This window comes from Hippocampus guttulatus, chromosome 11, assembly GCF_054856545.1.
Source record: "Hippocampus guttulatus isolate MCC_2025c chromosome 11, RoL_Hgut_1.0, whole genome shotgun sequence".
Lineage (NCBI taxonomy): Eukaryota > Metazoa > Chordata > Actinopteri > Syngnathiformes > Syngnathidae > Hippocampus > Hippocampus guttulatus.
Genome location: NC_141271.1, coordinates 11,697,893 through 11,716,792, shown reverse-complemented (window position 1 = coordinate 11,716,792; position 18,900 = coordinate 11,697,893). Strand labels below are relative to the sequence as shown.

Sequence of the window (18,900 nt, the reverse complement as noted above, 5' to 3'; positions counted from 1 at the left end):
CTTATCTGCGAGAGGAGCTCACTTTCCCACAAATCCTTGTGTTCCTTCTCTCTTCACTGCCTCCATTGTCTTCATTAGCCTGTCTCAAATTGTGGAGAAAGAAGCTCCAGTGTGTGTGCGTGTGGATGTGTGAATGGGTGGGCAGTTGATGGCAAAGCAAAATGGGACGTGCAGGGAGGGAGGACTGAGAAGAAATTAGTGCATGTGACCTCCTTTTAGTGGCTGCACAACAGAGTGGTCGTTGCAAAGCACTCAGGCGTCCATCGACCGCCAGCCATTGATCTGCCAATGCCAATGACTCACTTGAAGCTCAGTATGCAAGTTGCAGCCCGCATATGTAGGGATGCATGCAAACGCCGCTCAAATGGGATGCAGTCTATGCCGTACTGCTGAAGACACAAATACAGTATAGCAGCACAGAAATGACGCTTTAAAAGCGCCTTTTCAATAAGCCACACTCATGTGTTCCTTATGATAAAAAAGTTCAAATCCCGATCCCCAAAAACAGCTTTAAAATGTATATTTCATTCATGTTTCTTTCACTTGAAGCAAATTAATCTTCAGTTATAATTTATTTTTCATGCTTTAAAGCCCGTGAAGCATGAGCATGTCTACTAAATTTCACACACCACAGAGAAGAGGGCTCTTATCATTCCTGCTAAATTAGGTAGTATAAGCCAAGTACATAAAATGAGGCTTGATGAAAAATCTAACTGTCTCCACTCTCTATTGAATGCACTGAAACCACGCCCTGCTCAACGGTGAAACATATAGCTACCACTTCTACAACCTGATGCTACCTCATCTAGTAACTTTCTAACGCTTACACATAACTACACGTTTGAGCCGCCGTGAAAACCGAAATGGATTCGACGAAAGCCTCCGGTGACTAGAATGTATTCCACCATGGTCATCGCAGGACTTTTCCGCAGCACAACAACAAGGCACTCTAATGCAGACACACTAGTGCAAAAGCCTCCGTCCACACCAGCTATCAACTGGAAATCATAAAAATTCCCCCTGGCTCTTCCATCTTACTCTATGCTAATTGAAATGAATCCAGCAATTCAAAAAGCAACGAGGCACGCGACCACTCCACAGCCCATCAGACACTGCTACTCGAACCCAAAGTATTTCACCATTCATCTTCTTTTTGCGGCACACGCTGACAATAAGGTGATCGTGACAGCTGTTAAATCTTGCTGCCAGGTTCTACTGATGGGCTCTGACTGCAGCAGAGGCTTTCATCAGAAGATCTGCAGCCAGGCGGCTGGGCGCTCGAGGCTGCACAACCTCTCAACGTCATTTTGGGTTTTAGTTGACATTTATGATGCAGCCCCATTTATACCTACCGGGGCCTGATTGTCACATTGAACAATAGAAATTTGAACCTCTTGGCTCTGCACTTGGAGCCCCGCTTGTTCCTGCCTGATGAAAGCTGTCATCCCTTTAATTGCGATGTATCAATGTGGTTGTCTGAAGAATGCAAATAGAGAAAGGGTTGTCAGGACAAGTGCCACTTCCAATTAGTTGAGGAGCTCATTTAAATAAACGCAGGATTTACGCTCTGGCTGTAAGGAAGTAAAGGGATAATTATGCGGGTTTTTTTCTGTGTCCAGGTGCCTAAATAACGACTTTCTGAAATCACCCTGGTTTTAGAGGCTGCCAGCTCTTGCAAGTCAGACAGTCCACATCTCACCAGATACTGCTAAATTCATGGCACTCTGGTTTCTTCGGCACAACTACCAAAGATGCTACCTGAGCTTTGTGATGACATACCTGTATGTCCCCTTCATATGTTTATTAAAAAAGCATGCGCTGTTAAGTGAGAATCAATATGGCTTCAGGGAAAAACGGACCACCTCAATGGCAGTTATGGAGTTTGTGGAAGCAATAGCCACTAATATAGACAACAAAGAATTTACTGTTGGGGTTTTCCTAGATCTAAAAAAAGCTTTTGACACAATAGATCACAGTATATTATTGAAAAAACTAGAAAGATATGGCATTAGAGGTGTAGCTTATAAATGGATAAAAAGTTATTTAGAAAACAGATATCAGTACGTGCAACTCAACAATAAAAAAACGAATCAACTAAAAATCACTCACGGAGTTCCTCAGGGGTCAGTGCTTGGTCCAAAACTATTCATCTTATATATAAATGATATCTGCAAGGTCTCAAAACAATTTAAATGTGTCCTATTTGCTGATGATACAACTTTCTACTGTTCTGGAATAAATCTGAAACAGCTCCTGACAACCGTAGAAAACGAATTAAACAAATTAAAAAACTGGTTCGACAGAAATAAATTGTCACTTAACCTGAAAAAATCGAAGTTAATTGTTTTTGGCACAAGACCAATCAAACACCAAGCTAAAATTATGGTAAACTCAATTGAGATAGAAAGAGCGTATGAAACCAAGTTTCTCGGATTAGTAATAGACTCAAAACTATGTTGGAAGCCACATATCGATAACGTAAAAAGAAAAATAGCCAAAACCGTAGGGATCCTCTACAAAACCAAGGAAGTGCTAAATAAGAGATCTTTGTACACATTATACACTTCATTATTATTACCATATATTGGTTTGGTTTGGTTTGTTTATTGAACATAAAACATATATACAGTAATAATTTGACAGAAAATAAGGTAGATAAAAAAAGAAAGAAATCAATCTTCATACAACACAGTTATTATGTTCAAGGGAGTAGGAAGAAGTAAAAAACTTATCTAGTCCTACCCCGTTATGTGATTGTATCTAATAAATCATTTTTATATCAATCAGAAAAGAAAAAAGTAAGAAGAAAGAAGTCTCCATTAAGGCTCATACTTTACCCTTAACCGTGATATTTTTACAACTTTTGGTTTGTATCGGGATTATATACTTCCACACCCTGACACTCTTGTGTCAATTTTCTCTTGTATTCATAATGGATATTTATATACCTTTCTCTATTTATCAACTTAGTTCTGATTTATCATTATATTTAATGTTTTGAATTTATCATTTTAACTCTGATTGATGTAGGTTGTTTGTGCTATTTTTTTGAATTTGTTTTTGAACTCAGCAAGCGATTTACTCATTTTCAGGTCCGTTTCGAGATTATTCCACAGATTAACGCCTTTGATAGATACACTTCTTTGCTTGATGTTTGTTCTTGTTTTGAGTTTTTTGAATAAGTTGGTACCTCTTAAATCATAGCTGCTTTCTCGAATTTCGAAAAACTTCTGAATGTTTTGGCAGAGCAGGTTATTGTGTGCTTTGTACATTAATTGGGCGATTTTAAAGTCAACCAGGTCATGAAATTTCATCGTATTTAATTTGATAAATAGTGGATTTGTGGGTTCCGTATATTTTGATCTATTAATAATTCGAATTGCTTTTTTTTGTAGGTTGAGAATAGGGAGTGTGTTTGTTTTGCAGGCATTTCCCCATATTTCCACACAGTAGGTCATATATGGTAATAATAATGAAGTGTATAATGTGTACAAAGATCTCTTATTTAGCACTTCCTTGGTTTTGTAGAGGATCCCTACGGTTTTGGCTATTTTTCTTTTTACGTTATCGATATGTGGCTTCCAACATAGTTTTGAGTCTATTACTAACCCGAGAAACTTGGTTTCATACGCTCTTTCTATCTCAATTGAGTTTACCATAATTTTAGCTTGGTGTTTGATTGGTCTTGTGCCAAAAACAATTAACTTTGATTTTTTCAGGTTAAGTGACAATTTATTTCTGTCGAACCAGTTTTTTAATTTGTTTAATTCGTTTTCTACGGTTGTCAGGAGCTGTTTCAGATTTATTCCAGAACAGTAGAAAGTTGTATCATCAGCAAATAGGACACATTTAAATTGTTTTGAGACCTTGCAGATATCATTTATATATAAGATGAATAGTTTTGGACCAAGCACTGACCCCTGAGGAACTCCGTGAGTGATTTTTAGTTGATTCGTTTTTTTATTGTTGAGTTGCACGTACTGATATCTGTTTTCTAAATAACTTTTTATCCATTTATAAGCTACACCTCTAATGCCATATCTTTCTAGTTTTTTCAATAATATACTGTGATCTATTGTGTCAAAAGCTTTTTTTAGATCTAGGAAAACCCCAACAGTAAATTCTTTGTTGTCTATATTAGTGGCTAATGCTTCCACAAACTCCATAACTGCCATTGAGGTGGTCCGTTTTTCCCTGAAGCCATATTGATTCTCACTTAACAGCGCATGCTTTTGTATAAAGCTATCAAGTCTGCGAGAAAATAGTTTTTCTAATATTTTTGAAAATTGTGGTAGTAGTGATATTGGTCTATAATTTGTAAACCGATGTCTTTCTCCACTTTTATAGATTGGAATAACTTTAGCAATTTTCATTTTTGATGGAAAGATACCAGCTTTGAATGACAGGTTGCATATGTGCGTGAAAGGTCGCACTACATATTCTATAATCTGCTTTATTATTGTCATGTCAATATTAAAGCAATCAGTTGACTTTTTATTTTTAAAAGTTTTTATAATATTTGATACTTCTTCTTGTTTTACAGCAGTAAGGAACATCGTGGAGGAGTTTTTTTCTACATATCTATCTATTTCAAACAAGTTTGTTGGATCAGGAATTTGTTTTGCTAGGTTACTGCCGATGTTGACAAAATACTCATTAAATTCAGTTGCTATTTCTGCAGTTTTTTCCAAAATAGTATTTTTGCCTTTGATAAAATACTCTGGATAATACATTTTTTTAGGACTATTTCTGATTACTTGGTTAAGTATCTTCCATATTTCTTGTGTGTTACTTTTATTCTGCTCTAATAGTGCATGATAATGATCTCTTTTACTGGTTCTTATAATATTTACTAGTTTATTTTTATAGGTCTTATATTTTTTTTCTGCTTCTTCAGTTCTCAATTTTAAAAACAATTTATATAAATAGTTTTTCTTTTTACATGCGTTTTCTATGCCTTTCGTTATCCATGGCTTACTTGGGTCTTTATACTTTTTGGAGACTTTAGTTAATGGAAAATGTTTATCATATAAAGAGATTATGGTAGACTGAAATACTTCAAACGCTGTATTTGGGTCTTCGTTTGAGTAGACCTCGGTCCAGTTTTGTTTTTCTAGGTCTTGCTTAAAGGCGTCGGTGGAGCGTTGGGTTCTTAGTCTTATTTCTGTTATGTGAGTTGTTGACTTAGCTTTTCTATCAAAATAATTATGAAAAACTGCAAAAACAGGTAGGTGGTCACTTATGTCATTAATGAGAAGTCCACTTTCCATTTTATGGTCAATCTTATTTATAAATATGTTATCTATTAATGTGGCCGTGTCAACTGTTATTCTGCTAGGTTTCAGGATTACTGGGAAAAAGCTGTTGCTGTACATAGTATTTATGAAGTCGGTTGTTTTTTTGTGTCCATTTGGGTTTAATAAGTCAATGTTAAAGTCACCACATATTATTCGTGTTTTCTTATCGTTGTTGTAACTGAGCATATCTGTTAGTTTTTTATTGAATGTGTCAATACATGATCCTGGTGTCCTATAGATGCAACTTATGATGATATTTGATGCCTTTTTATTATGTATTTCAATGGTTAGACATTCCATTAGGTTTTCTATTGTGTTTGTCAATCTCTCGATTTTACTGCATTTAAGTGCTTTGTCTACATATATTGCAACCCCCCCTCCTTTTTTGTTTTCCCTATTAGTTCCCTATATATGACCTACTGTGTGGAAATATGGGGAAATGCCTGCAAAACAAACACACTCCCTATTCTCAACCTACAAAAAAAAGCAATTCGAATTATTAATAGATCAAAATATACGGAACCCACAAAACCACTATTTATCAAATTAAATACGATGAAATTTTATGACCTGGTTGACTTTAAAATCGCCCAATTAATGTACAAAGCACACAATAACCTGCTCTGCCAAAACATTCAGAAGTTTTTCGAAATTCGAGAAAGCAGCTATGATTTAAGAGGTACCAACTTATTCAAAAAACTCAAAACAAGAACAAACATCAAGCAAAGAAGTGTATCTATCAAAGGTGTTAATCTGTGGAATAATCTCGAAACGGACCTGAAAATGAGTAAATCGCTTGCTGAGTTCAAAAACAAATTCAAAAAAATAGTACAAACAACCTACATCAATCAGAGTTAAAATGATAAATTCAAAACATTAAATATAATGATAAATCAGAACTAAGTTGATAAATAGAGAAAGGTATATAAATATCCATTATGAATACAAGAGAAAATTGACACAAGAGTGTCAGGGTGTGGAAGTATATAATCCCGATACAAACCAAAAGTTGTAAAAATATCACGGTTAAGGGTAAAGTATGAGCCTTAATGGAGACTTCTTTCTTCTTACTTTTTTCTTTTCTGATTGATATAAAAATGATTTATTAGATACAATCACATAACGGGGTAGGACTAGATAAGTTTTTTACTTCTTCCTACTCCCTTGAACATAACTGTGTTGTATGAAGATTGATTTCTTTCTTTTTTTATCTACCTTATTTTCTGTCAAATTATTACTGTATATATGTTTTATGTTCAATAAACAAACAAAACAAACAAATGGTTTGACTTTTTACCAGCTGGTTTGCCACAGTAGTGGAAAGGGCCTTTGTGTTAATAAGACATTCTAAATAACACAGTGGTCAACGTACATCATTCTAGCATTTTTTAACTTGCACATGATACGCCCACTGCCCACTTTCTTACACTTTCACACACCATCAAATGATCCCGTTCAAAAGCATGCACTTACATAGACTATCACTCATTTTTTAAATTCTGCCGGGTGCATTCATTCATTAGTAACAAAATAATTTATTGGAAATAGCCACAGTAATGAAGGATAAAGGAAAACAGCTCTTCTATAAACTCCACTCACCCCTTCTGAATATGCTTGTATTTATATTCTATAATTTGTATTTACTGATATACTTTTTGTTCTTCTACTCCTCCCTTTCATAATTTCGGCTGCTGTAAATTGGGAATTTCTCCATTGTGAGACAAATAAAGGTTTGCTTATCTTATAAATTGTTTTTAATTGTTTCGACAAAAACAATCTCTATATATCTTTCGATATATCTCATTCATTTTAAAATATAAACGAAAATGAGTCAATTTAACCCATTACAGCAGAGTTCAGAACTTTCTCGCCTCAATACCATCCTGCGATTATTCAATTTGACCACAAGATGGCAGTATGAGGAAGTGGTGAGATTACAGGCTCACGTCTGAGGATAATGGAAGAAAAATGTGATCATTCAAATGTCACACTAAGATCACAATATAGCATATTAGGGACAAATTATTTAAAAGGCCTTACAGTTTAAGTGAGCGTGATTTTTGGGAGATGAAAATAAATATATTTAATGTAGTCGCAATAATTAAAGTGAGACTATTTCTTTTTTTAATATTCAACAAAAACAAAAGAATGATCTGAAAAGCTTCATTTTTGTTTTCGCTTATCTTGATTGTCCCACGAATTCAAACAGCACTTTTTTTAGGTTATTATATTCTGGTTGTGGTTAATTGTTTTACTATAATATACACATTAAAAAAATGCTTCATGTGAGATGAAAAAAAACAATTGTAAATGTGCAGTCATATGCTCAGAACATAACACACAAGGACAAAAATATGTACAGATCAATGAGGTTTTTAATAATCATTATCACATTTATATACAGAGCAAGCAATGTCTTATTCAAATGACCCCCCTGGAAAAAAAAAACCCTAAAATGCAGATTCCTCTTTTTTCTCCTGTCGTTAAAATAGCGATAAGGATCACCTCAAGGAACTTCATGCGCTGATCGAGAAGCAGATACAATCGAAAAAGAACATCTTTGAGTTATGTTCCGCCTCTAAGACAGCCTTGGTCATGGCAGCTTATTCATTTTCGCTGTCGTGAACTGACATGAATATAAGTTTTATGGTTATGAACGACATTAATAGGTCAGCCAAAAAACAAGAAGTGATTGTCTGAATCTGATCCACTGTTGGAATCACAGCGAGCGATGTCAAGCTTTTCAAATCCACTATCACTCCAAATAAGTAGTCCTACAGTTTGTAAAATGAATTATTTCCTCTGTGCGTGCATCTCCGAGTTAAATTTAGCTGCCACTTTTAAAGAAATAAGAGTCACAACCGGGGCGGAACTAATTGAATTTTGATGTGTTTGGTGACAGGGAGACGTTGCTCCGTCTAATCTGCTTCTCTCGGTTATCCCACAATTTTTGCAACTGAGCATTACCCAAGCTCGTGTCAACAAATCACCCATGAAAATCAACTGAAACAATGTTTTTAAAAAAACAAACGCAAAAACTAGGGAATACAGCAGAACAAGGAAGCAGTGTCCACTATACACGGTCCTTTAAGAAATCTTAAGTAAAACCAATTGAGACGAACTAGGCGTTTACAAAAACGAAACAAAACAAAAAAAAAAGGCGCCACTAGTAAGTTTCGTTTCAGTCTTTACAACAGTGACTGCTTGAGAAGCAGCAACACTGAGGGGATGGTGTTGGTGAAAATCACGATATATATATACACACACACACACTCACATTCGCACTATAGTTTTACAATCATGCACACGAGAAGTCAACGTGTCCAGTTTCTTGAGTGGTATATGACCCAGCCACGGCAACGGAAGCAACGTGGGGAAGAGTTGTAAGCAACTCGGATGCTCTCTTTTTTGTGAGGCTCAGCTACACCACGTGACTTCCAACTGGAACTACAGTGGGCATATTGTGCTGAAAAAAATCTTTTTTTTTTTTTTGTTAGATTTTCCTGTGCGGGTCTTAGGAGGGGAGGTGAAAAAAAATGTATCTTCACATAATTTGTCTAACTTCTAGTCAGTGAGCGCCTGCAGAGAAAGAAACATTACATTCAATAACAATTCTGATAGTTCGATGCAATAAATGAGTGAGATGAAAATAAAGCGTGAAACAGCTGCACGAATATTTCCCAAATATGGCATCTGTATTTTGTATTATTTATTCACAAATTACTGGGCACACATTTGATGTTAGAACCTCACAAAACAAATGCTACCAAAAATGGGTACACGGGTTTTTAATTATATACCTTCTGCCATCTCGTGAAAGAGCATTTAGTTGTTCTGCCAGTCACCATAGGTCACTGGCATAGATAGTTAATCAAAGACACAGAATTTGTAGGGAATGAATAATTTTCCTCCCTATTTGGTGAAATGAGAACATGTCCCATCGCATAGTGACTATTTCTGATGGCACACGACATGACTTTATTAGTCTAAAGAAGAAAGGCATTTCTGGTCAAATAGTTCATGATTGGTTGGGTCATTTTTTTCATTTTTACAAGTGAGGGTTAATTTTCGCATAATCTTTCAAGGAAATCCAGACAAATACCTTATCCCTTATGGAAAAAGTACATTGAGGAATTTATCTGTAGTACCCCTCGTGAGGAGAAACGGCTCGGATAATGGATGAATTGCTCGAAAGAAGATTGTCGTCTTTACCTTGAAGGGTTTAGAATTCATCATCCGAGACATGAGGTTTAGCGACAGCCATCTCCTCCTTACTGTTGGCAATCATCTTACATTTCTAGAGAAAAACAGAAAAAAAACGGTTTACAAGTGCTCAAACGCAGCCTGCATTAAAAACAAGCATCCTTTACCTCTGTCAGCTCCTTTATGGTGTGGATGTTCGCTTGCTGCGTGACTTTCCTTTTCGCTTCTTCAATGTGGTCCAGGTTCAGCGACGGGGTTGGTGGCGCGAGACAAGGGGGAGGTTTGTTTGTGATGGTGGGAAGAGGGGCAAGGGGAGGCATTGCCGCCAAGGCCCCCATGTTGGTCAAGGCGGCGGTCATGGTGGCCGCCGTCATACTTGCCATGGCGGCACTCATGGTGATGTTGGACATGCTGGGCATTCCTGGAATACCGGGCAACCCCATTGGACCCATGTTGGGCATATTTGGCATCCCCATGCCCATGGGGAGGGGTAACGGCAGTGGGAGCGAGAGGGGGCCGGGAGACGGCGTCGGGAGGGGAAGCTGGAGGATGGCTTTCGGCCGCAGACTCTCTGGGATGGGCACGCCTGCTTTGGCACACATGGCAGCTGCGTTGGCCTTGGCTATCTCCAGTAACTGGTCCTTATCTGGAAACATAAAACAAATCACATAAGCACTGTTCTGTGTTTTCACTTCTCTGTGATCTAAGCTTGCAAAAGGCTTTACCTAAGTCGGTGAGCCTCGGAGGCGACTTGCTGGCGCTGCGCCGTGTCCGCGACCCTGAGCGGCGCTGCTTGCGGAGAATCAGAACGGGGGAGTGGCTAGGCTCCCTTTTCCATCTATCCCTTCTATCAAATGAGCGACTGCGAAACACCGGACGCTTCCCTCGACCTCTGGATCTTGACCTGCGTCTTCGGTCAGATGAACGAGACCTGGACCTGCGACCCCTGTCTCCCGACCTAGACCTTTTCTTGCGGCCGGCGGATCGGCTCCGGGAGCGCTTGTTCCTGTCCGTGGACTTGGATCTTTTCCTCCCCCTGGCATTGGGCGAGCGAGAGCGGGAGCGTCTCTTGCGGGCTGGAGAGCGGGACTTGGATCGGCGTGCCCTGGTTCTAGACTTGGAATGGGATCGCTTGCGCCGCGTGGCAAAACGAGAAGGGCTGGATTTTCTGCGCCTGCCAGGACTCCGAGATTTTGACCGCCGCTTCTTTTTTTCAGGTGGTGAGACAGATTCTCTCTTCCTCACTGGAGACTTTGACCTGAAGAGGATGATGAGCGGGATCACATTAATGACGATCTGGTTCACACTTAAGACCTTTGATTCGAGTCATACAACTAGCCAACCGATACGGCAAACCCCCGTTTTGGGTGGAGGGAACTCTATGGCAAAGAGCAAAGAACAGCGATCAATTTTTCATAATTGGCTATATTAATAGCTCAAACCATTACGGCAAAGCAAATTTTGATATCAATACAGCAAAGGTTTTTGTTAGCGAGCAAGTAAATGAGACGGGGTGGTCTTGGCGGGGGTCAATTTCAAAACGGACACAACGAGAATGGATGATGACTGTTTGAGATGGTATTCACGGGAGGTTTTATTCATTCATTTTAAATCATATTTAAGAAAAACGTGAGCTGTCAAAATAATCCGGCCCGCTTTTTAACATGGAGAAGCGAGCAGGCTAACACCGCGCCCGCAATTATAAATTCACTAATTCCCGTCACTCATCACACACAGCTTGACTATTTACATGCCAAGACGATCTGGTAAATTTGAGAAAACCATCGAAAATATTTTTCCCCCTGCAGTTGACGTCAAATCTCATTCATCGTATCAAAATTATGAACACATGCATGTGTGTATGCGATCCATCCAATCGATCTCTGCAGCATGCCGCACATGCAGTTTGTGCATCTGCCTCACAGAACTTGTACTTTTGATGAATTGCAGTTGCGCAGGCTACCTCTGGCCTTTTTAAAGTAACCCTCCCAACCCTGATCACTTTTAACATACTTCTTTGTCACAATTACTACTTTCCTATCCGGGGCTGCGGTGCCAATCTGTGGCATTTCAGAAACGGAAGCTCGAGCTGCAAATAGTTGGAGGTTGACTGTATTCACAAACCAATCTTGGCGTTCCTGTATGCATAAAGTACAAACCTCTTTCGGGGTGAAGCTGAGCGGGAAGGTTCCCTATGATCCGTGGGTGAAGGCGAAGACTCTTTGCTCTGCCTTTCTGGAGATGCCGAATGTGAAGGGCTTTTCAATGATTCTACTTGCGTGTTCGCCGGCGGGGGGGAACTTTCTATTTCTTCATCTAAGCCTTCGGAGCGTTCAGATCCCTCTGGGGCAGCGACAGGTTCTTGAGAGCCAGACACAGTCCCTGAAACATCGTGTTCGGGGCATATGCTGGCCTCCTCCCTCGGTTCGGTTTCCTCTTCTTCGGGGATGGCTTCAGGTGCTGGAGGCGGCTCCTGCTCTTCATCCACTGGAGCAACAGCTGGAGAACTGGAAACAACCAGTGAGGGCACAGGTTTCCAGCAACCTGTGATTGTAGACAATGTATTCAAACTCAATATATTGTTGGCATTTACAAAAATTAATCTGTAAAGTAAGGCTGAATTTTAAATCATATTCAATGTGAAATCGCAACATAGAAGAAGGCAATTTTCAAACGGCAAAGGCTGCAATTTGGATAAATACGTACAGTGGTGTTATACTGGGGGGTTGCAAGTTTGTCATACACTTAAATATCGCCCATCATCAAATAAATTTAAATATTTGAAAAATGCAAATTTTAAATGAAGGATTTTATTATTAGGCTTTATTATTTTCTGTGTGGAAAAATGCATTAACACTCCTGAAACCTAATAACTGGTTGGGCCACTATCAGCAGCAACAACCAAAATCAAGCGTTTTCTATAACTGAGAGCGAGTCTTCCACATCTATGTAGAGATATTTGAGCCCCCTCTTCCTTGCACAACTCCTTTAATTCAGCCACACTGGTCAGTTTTTTTACAACGGAGGGCCTTTTAAATGTTAACACACAGCATTTCAATCAGAAATGAGGACTTGGGACTTTCTGCGTACAACCTTCATTTTGTTTCATTTTAATGCAGAACGCTCCCACACTTCAATCATCTTCCGGCGCCGTCAACCAAAGAGCTTCGTTTCATATCTTCCATATTAATTCATGATTCATATGCCTTTATTTTAGCATAAGCCTATACTATAGGACCAAAAGCTTTATGTATAATAGGTAGGATCATTTATATTGTAACAGAGACTAACTTGCTTGTGTTTGTTGAAAAATAAATGACAGGAGGGCCATGAAGGAAAAATTACATGTCAAAACATAATGACAATATTGTGGAGGCGGGGGCAAAACTACTCTCACCTGCTGTAGGAATGGTTTCAGCTACTGCAGCCACCGTTTCTGGGGATGCCATCTTCTCTGCAGACGCCATCTTTTCTGGAGACGCCAACTTTTCTGCAGACGCCATCTTTTCTGCAGACGCCATCTTTTCTGCAGACGCCATCTTTTCTGGAGACGCCATCTTTTCTGGAGACGCCATCTTTTCTGGAGACGCCATCTTTTCTGGAGACGCCATCTTTTCTGGAGACGCCAACTTTTCTGGAGACGCCAACTTTTCTGGAGACGCCATCTTTTCTGCAGACGCCATCTTTTCTGCAGACGCCAACTTTTCTGCAGACGCCATGTTTTCTGCAGACGCCATCTTTTCTGGAGACGCCATCTTTTCTGGAGACGCCAACCTTTCTGCAGACGCCATCTTTTCTGCAAACGCCATCTTTTCTGCAAACGCCATCTTTTCTGCAAACGCCATCTTTTCTGCAAACGCCAACCTTTCTGCAGACGCCAACCTTTCTGCAGACACCATCTTTTCTGCAGACGCCATCTTTTCTGCAGACGCCATCTTTTCTGCAGACGCCATCTTTTCTGGAGACGCCATCTTTTCTGGAGACGCCAACTTTCCTGGAGACGCCAACTTTCCTGGAGACGCCAACTTTCCTGGAGACGCCAACTTTCCTGCAGACGCCAACTTTTCTGCAGACGCCAACTTTTCTGCAGACGCCAACTTTTCTGCAGACGCCATCTTTTCTGGAGACGCCAATTTTTCTGCAGACGCCATCTTTTCTGGTGACGCCATCTTTTCTGGTGACGCCATCTTTTCTGGAGACGCCATCTTTTCTGGAGACGCCATCTTTTCTGCAGACGCCACCTTTTCTGCAGACGCCATCTTTTCTGCAGACGCCATCTTTTCTGCAGACGCCATCTTTTCTGGAGACGCCATCTTTTCTGGAGACGCCATCTTTTCTGGAGACGCCAACTTTTCTGGAGACGCCAACTTTTCTGCAGACGCCATCTTTTCTGCAGACGCCATGTTTTCTGCAGACGCCATCTTTTCTGGAGACGCCATCTTTTCTGGAGACGCCAACCTTTCTGCAGACGCCATCTTTTCTGGAGACGCCATCTTTTCTGGGGACGCCAACCTTTCTGCAGACGCCATCTTTTCTGGAGACGCCATCTTTTCTGGGGACGCCATCTTTTCTGGAGACGCCATCTTTTCTGGAGACGCCATCTTTTCTGGAGACGCCATCTTCTCTGGAGATGCCCTCTTCTCTGGAGATGCCATCATCTCTGGAGATGCCATCTTCTCTGGAGACGCCATCTTCTCTGGAGATGCTTGCACCGCCTGGGGAGAAGACAACGCCTTCTCAAGAGGGGGTGAGGCGGATCTGGCATGGGAGGACCTATCAGACGGTCTATCACTTGACCCAGACCGGGATCTGGACTTGGCCAAGCCAACAGAGACAGATTTTGACTTTGACCTTCTGACACGGATCCTTGGTGATTCGGACTTCTTTCTGCTCAGCAATGGCGAGCGTGACTTTGATCTGCGCCTTCTAGGCAATGAGCGGGATTTTGAGCGTTTGCTAGACCTTGGCGGAGACCGCTTTCTCCGGGCAGGGGAACGAGAACGCCTTCTAACCGGAGACCTGGATTTGGAGCGCCAGCGAGAAGTGGGCGTTCGGGATTTGGTGCGTCTGCGGCCACTCCTTGATCTAGAGCGCCGCTGACGTTTGTAGGTTGTGATGGAGCGTGATCGAGTCCGCCTGCGCCTACGGGCAGACCTGGAGCGTGAGCGGCGTGCTCTGGGAGGTGGCGACCTCCTATGTCGCGACAAAGATCGACTCCTTGAGCGCCTGCCACCGGTACGTTTGGCCAAGGAACGTGACCTGGAGCGCCGGTAAGGACGCCTGGATCTGGAACGACGGGCCCTGGCAAAAGAGCGAGACCGTGACCGCCTACCGCTTGCACCACCACGTCTGGGCGAGCGTGTCCGGGAGCGCCTCATGCGCCCCCGCGAGCGAGATTTTGATCTCCGGCTTCTCCTTGGAGAGCGGGATAAAGAGCGCGACCTGCGCCCGCCACGTCTTGGCGATCTTGAGGATCTTCTTTTTGTAGATGGGGGACTTCGACGTCGCCTCGGAGACAAAGATGAGCTTCTCCGGCGTTTTGGTGTCTTGGACCTGCGAGGAGACCGGAATGACCTCCTCTTGGGCGTACGCGACCGAGAAGTGGACCATGACCGACGGCGAGCTCTTTTGGGAGATCTTGAGGGTGGGGAGACAGCCTTCTTCCTTGGTTTAGGAGACTGAGAGCGGGAAATTGAGCGCGACAGCTGCCGCTTATTTAGGCGAGTGGGAGATTGCTTGTCCTTTGAAGCTGATCTTGAATGATTTTCAGGTGGGTCTGCCACTGCCGCTACTGTTTGTTCCTCACTCTGCTGCTTCGGGGTACTTGGTGATGGTGATCGACTCCGTCTCGACCCAGACTGCTTAATATGTGGGCCCATAAAAGGGAGGGGAGATGCTGGCCTGGGTGAATCAGACTCTTTTACAGGTGCCTGCTGCTGCATTGAAGTGAATTCATCTTTCGGTATTGGCTCATCTCTAGGTGCATTACCTTCCTGTTTAGGAATAATGTCAGGAAGTTCATTGGCATGACCCAAAGTACCATCTCCTAGACTGGCTTCTTCCTTAATCTGAACTGTTCCTGTCTGTGTTACCTCATCCAGGCTAGGCAGTGGAGATTTTATATCCTTCTCTGTTCCATTGGTTTGACTATCGTTTGTGGTCTTCTCTGCGTTTTGTGGAACATCCATTTCAGACATGCACTCTTTCTTCTCTTCAAGTGGTTCAGGATTCAGCAGACTGGGAACACCTTTCTCATCCTCTTTGTTGTTTTGTGTTGACATGAGGGTCACTGGCTCAGTCTGGCCAGGGGCTACCGCTGGAGAAGATTTGCCATCACCTATCCCTGCACGCCCCTCCGTTTCAGATTCAGAACCTGAGCCAGAGCTGCTATCAGATGAGGAGCGAGACTGGGATTTCTTTTCATCCTTCTTCTTCTTCTTTTTCTTCTTCTTAGCAGCATGTCTTTTGTGTTTTTTAGATTTTGCATCTCCCTCCTTGTCCACACAATCTGACAAGACAATTAATGAGCTTTTTTTATTCTATTTTTCTTATATTGTTTATTTTGCATCAGAGAAAAATCAATCAAAAATAAAAATTAATCTTCCTCACAAGTGACCTACCTGTTTTAGTCTCTTCCTTCTGCCCAGCATGATCCCCTGCTTTTGCGGCCAGCCTTGCACTGCAAAAACAAGGGCAAATGGGTTCAGATATTCCCCACAAATAGCAACACAGTAATTGTTAATTTAGTTAGCTAATTAATAATATAGAATGTACCATTTTATTTCAACGTTTGATACCAGGAGCAATAATGTTGGAGCACTGCATCTCAAGATTATAGTTGGTAGCATGTAAGATTTTTTTTGTTGGGAGGTGGGGAGGAAAAAGATATATATCAGAGAGCAAACCTCCGATCGCAGCATTGTGCTCCAATCACGAAGAAGAACCAGTTAAACCAACAAAGAAGAAGCCGCTATACCAACAAAGAACCAGCATCCAATCCAACGAAGAAGCAGCAGCTAGACCGACGACGAAGAGGTGTGCACGTACGTGCGGCATACTCAAGGTAAACCAGAGCATGGCGTAATATCATTCAAATAAACGACCAGTCAACTCAGTAGAACTCTTGCAATAACATGTTAATGTGCACCTCTGAATGGATACATCGTGTACAAGAAAGGAGGTCCCCATCTTTGACGTTGTAGCATGAGTGTTAGCCATGTTCGACCCTTAGCATCGCATTCAAGTCAAAATCAGGCAAGTAAAATATGAACGGACTATTTATGGCAATAATGGGTCCGCTTAAAAGATTAAGTAGTCAATTGACGGTTGGTCAACGCATGCAGTGCGAGAGAGTATTCCATCACTACACGTCCGCTGTATGTGTAAATGGACGACACACTCTGCATTTAATTGAAACATAGCAAACGATGTGTCCACAAAGTGTAACAGTAAAAGCAACTTTTTCTGACCTGGCTCTTGTAGTCCGTGCAGTTTTCAGAAGAGCCGTCTCCGCCTCAGACTCAGCACCAGACTCCGAGCTGCTTTCCCTTTCACCCCTCTTCTTCTTTTTCTTCTTCTTGTTCTTGTGCTTTTTATGCTTCTTGTTTCGCTTATGAGGTGTTTCAGTCCCTTCTGTGCAATTCACATCATCTTTTTCGGTTGTCTCATCCTCGCCTGAACATGACACCCAGAATGTCAAATTATGCAAAGTATATTGACAGAATGTAGTTTTGTGACCAAATGTGTAGAAAAAATTAGCGGGGTAATTTTTGTACCCTCATCATTACTCACCGGCTGGAACATCCACTGCACACTCCATTTGCCCTGTTGAAGATGCTGTTGTAAAGGGTTCTCTTAACGTTAGAAGCGTACCTTCACGGAGGAAGAATCATGATATTATCACTGAGGCTTTTCCATACATTTTCAGCCCAGGAACCAAAATAAAAAGTTAATTCACTACAGGTACCAGACTCCATAAAATTCTTCTACAAATAAACAATCGTTGAATCAAGGCAATTTGAGCATTATGGACTAGAGATGAATTGGCTCCAACATCTGCTGCTTTGATTCAAATTTCGCAGACATACATTTATACTGCAAAGTACATAAATGACAATGTTCACCAAGGGATTTACCCCAAGAAATCCCAAAGAATTGTGACAGTGTGACCACCTTGACCCTAAATGTAGCGAAACTGTGCTATTACGAGTGTAAATAAGATATATCATCACCATGACAATGGCTGGATGATAGTTAAGCAGTTAAAATAATTTGAATAGCAAACAAAACCGTTGTCTTTAACATTGTGTACTGCCTAAAAGTCACAAGTCTGCAAATTAATGCAACTTCAATAAAATCTTGATGTACGAAGCAGTGCTTCTACACTTGGATTTTACATAACTACAGAGTGAGAAAATGTACTTGTGAAAACTAGATACTTCAAAAATCCGTTGTAATTATACTCTTTTGCAACAGTAAGAACTCTTCGAAGTTAGGAAATTGATTCTTGATCACAACCACTTTCGAGAAATCTGGCTATTTAATTTACGATAACGTCTTTTTTCAATATCTGTTATATTACAAAAACCCATCGGCTTTCGGTGACAAGAATGGCGACAAGTTAACGTTGCCGCGCTGCCAGCCAACCGCGACGTGTTATTTTGACGCTTAAATTGTGACATTGGCCAGTCATATCTGCACTCATCTTCTTGTTGATGAGTGTTAACATGTTGGAAAAGTTCACGAAGAAAACGAGAATTCAAACAAAGTTTGCAAAAACAACTCCGTTTACAAGTTATTAATCGCAAGCGGGCCTGCGTGGCTGTAAGCTAGCTTGAACATCCATTCAAAAATCAGCGGAGGTCACGCTGCTATAGGCCATATAAAACATTTAAAAGAACATTTAAAAAAATAACCGACTAATTTGCTTACAATGTTTATACATCAGCAGTGATAATAAAATAATCAAGATGCCACACGATTGCGGCCTTGAGCGGCCATTCACAACCTATTCGTCTTGCTAATCCAGCTACCTTGGCTAGCATGCTCGTAGTTGTTTCACAACCAAGCGATAAGTCCATTTTCGCTAGTCGCGACTGCTCGTTTCAACAAAGCAACTTGGTAACTTCATCACATTTGCCAATTTTTCTGTGACGCATATTTACCCCGTGTAAGTTGTGAGGCACTAGCCGGAGAGTCGATTTTTTTTCAAGGGTCGCGGTCGTAGTTTCCGAAACGTGCGAAGCCGAACAATCACGCACAGACAACGTTAGCCAGCTAACTCTTCCGCCATGACAGGAAGGTATCCCAGCATGCAGTGCTGCGCGCGTTGAGTGCCAGCGTCACAGTTGCCCGGGCAACTCCCGGTGCTGACGATGGATGGATCAAATTCTATCTATGT

General features: G+C 41.2%; 1 protein-coding gene across 1 annotated transcript; it reads right to left on the bottom strand.

The window, feature by feature from the left end:
* Positions 1-7,654: 7,654 nt before the first annotated feature.
* Positions 7,655-18,826, bottom strand: sona (SON DNA and RNA binding protein a). The gene is made up of 10 exons (XM_086123757.1): positions 18,665-18,826; positions 17,292-17,372; positions 16,970-17,174; positions 16,121-16,179; positions 12,898-16,008; positions 11,660-12,044; positions 10,226-10,758; positions 9,668-10,146; positions 9,510-9,594; positions 7,655-8,876 (listed from the first exon to the last, which is right to left on the bottom strand). Exons 2-9 carry the CDS (start codon positions 17,317-17,319, stop codon positions 9,520-9,522), a joined length of 4,875 nt encoding a protein of 1,624 aa, XP_085979883.1. The 5' UTR covers positions 17,320-17,372; positions 18,665-18,826; the 3' UTR covers positions 7,655-8,876; positions 9,510-9,519.
* Positions 18,827-18,900: the final 74 nt, after the last annotated feature.

Bases quoted from the DNA above. Each gene is read 5' to 3' on its own strand.
- sona (XM_086123757.1), bottom strand. From the start codon at position 17,319: ATGGAGTGTGCAGTGGATGTTCCAGCCG. The intron at 16,009-16,120 runs GTAGGTCACTTG...TTGTCTTGTCAG, and splicing joins GAAGGAAGAGACTAAAACAG to ATTGTGTGGACAAGGAGGGA. The intron at 10,147-10,225 runs GTAAAGCCTTTT...TTATGTTTCCAG, and splicing joins TCCGAGGCTCACCGACTTAG to ATAAGGACCAGTTACTGGAG.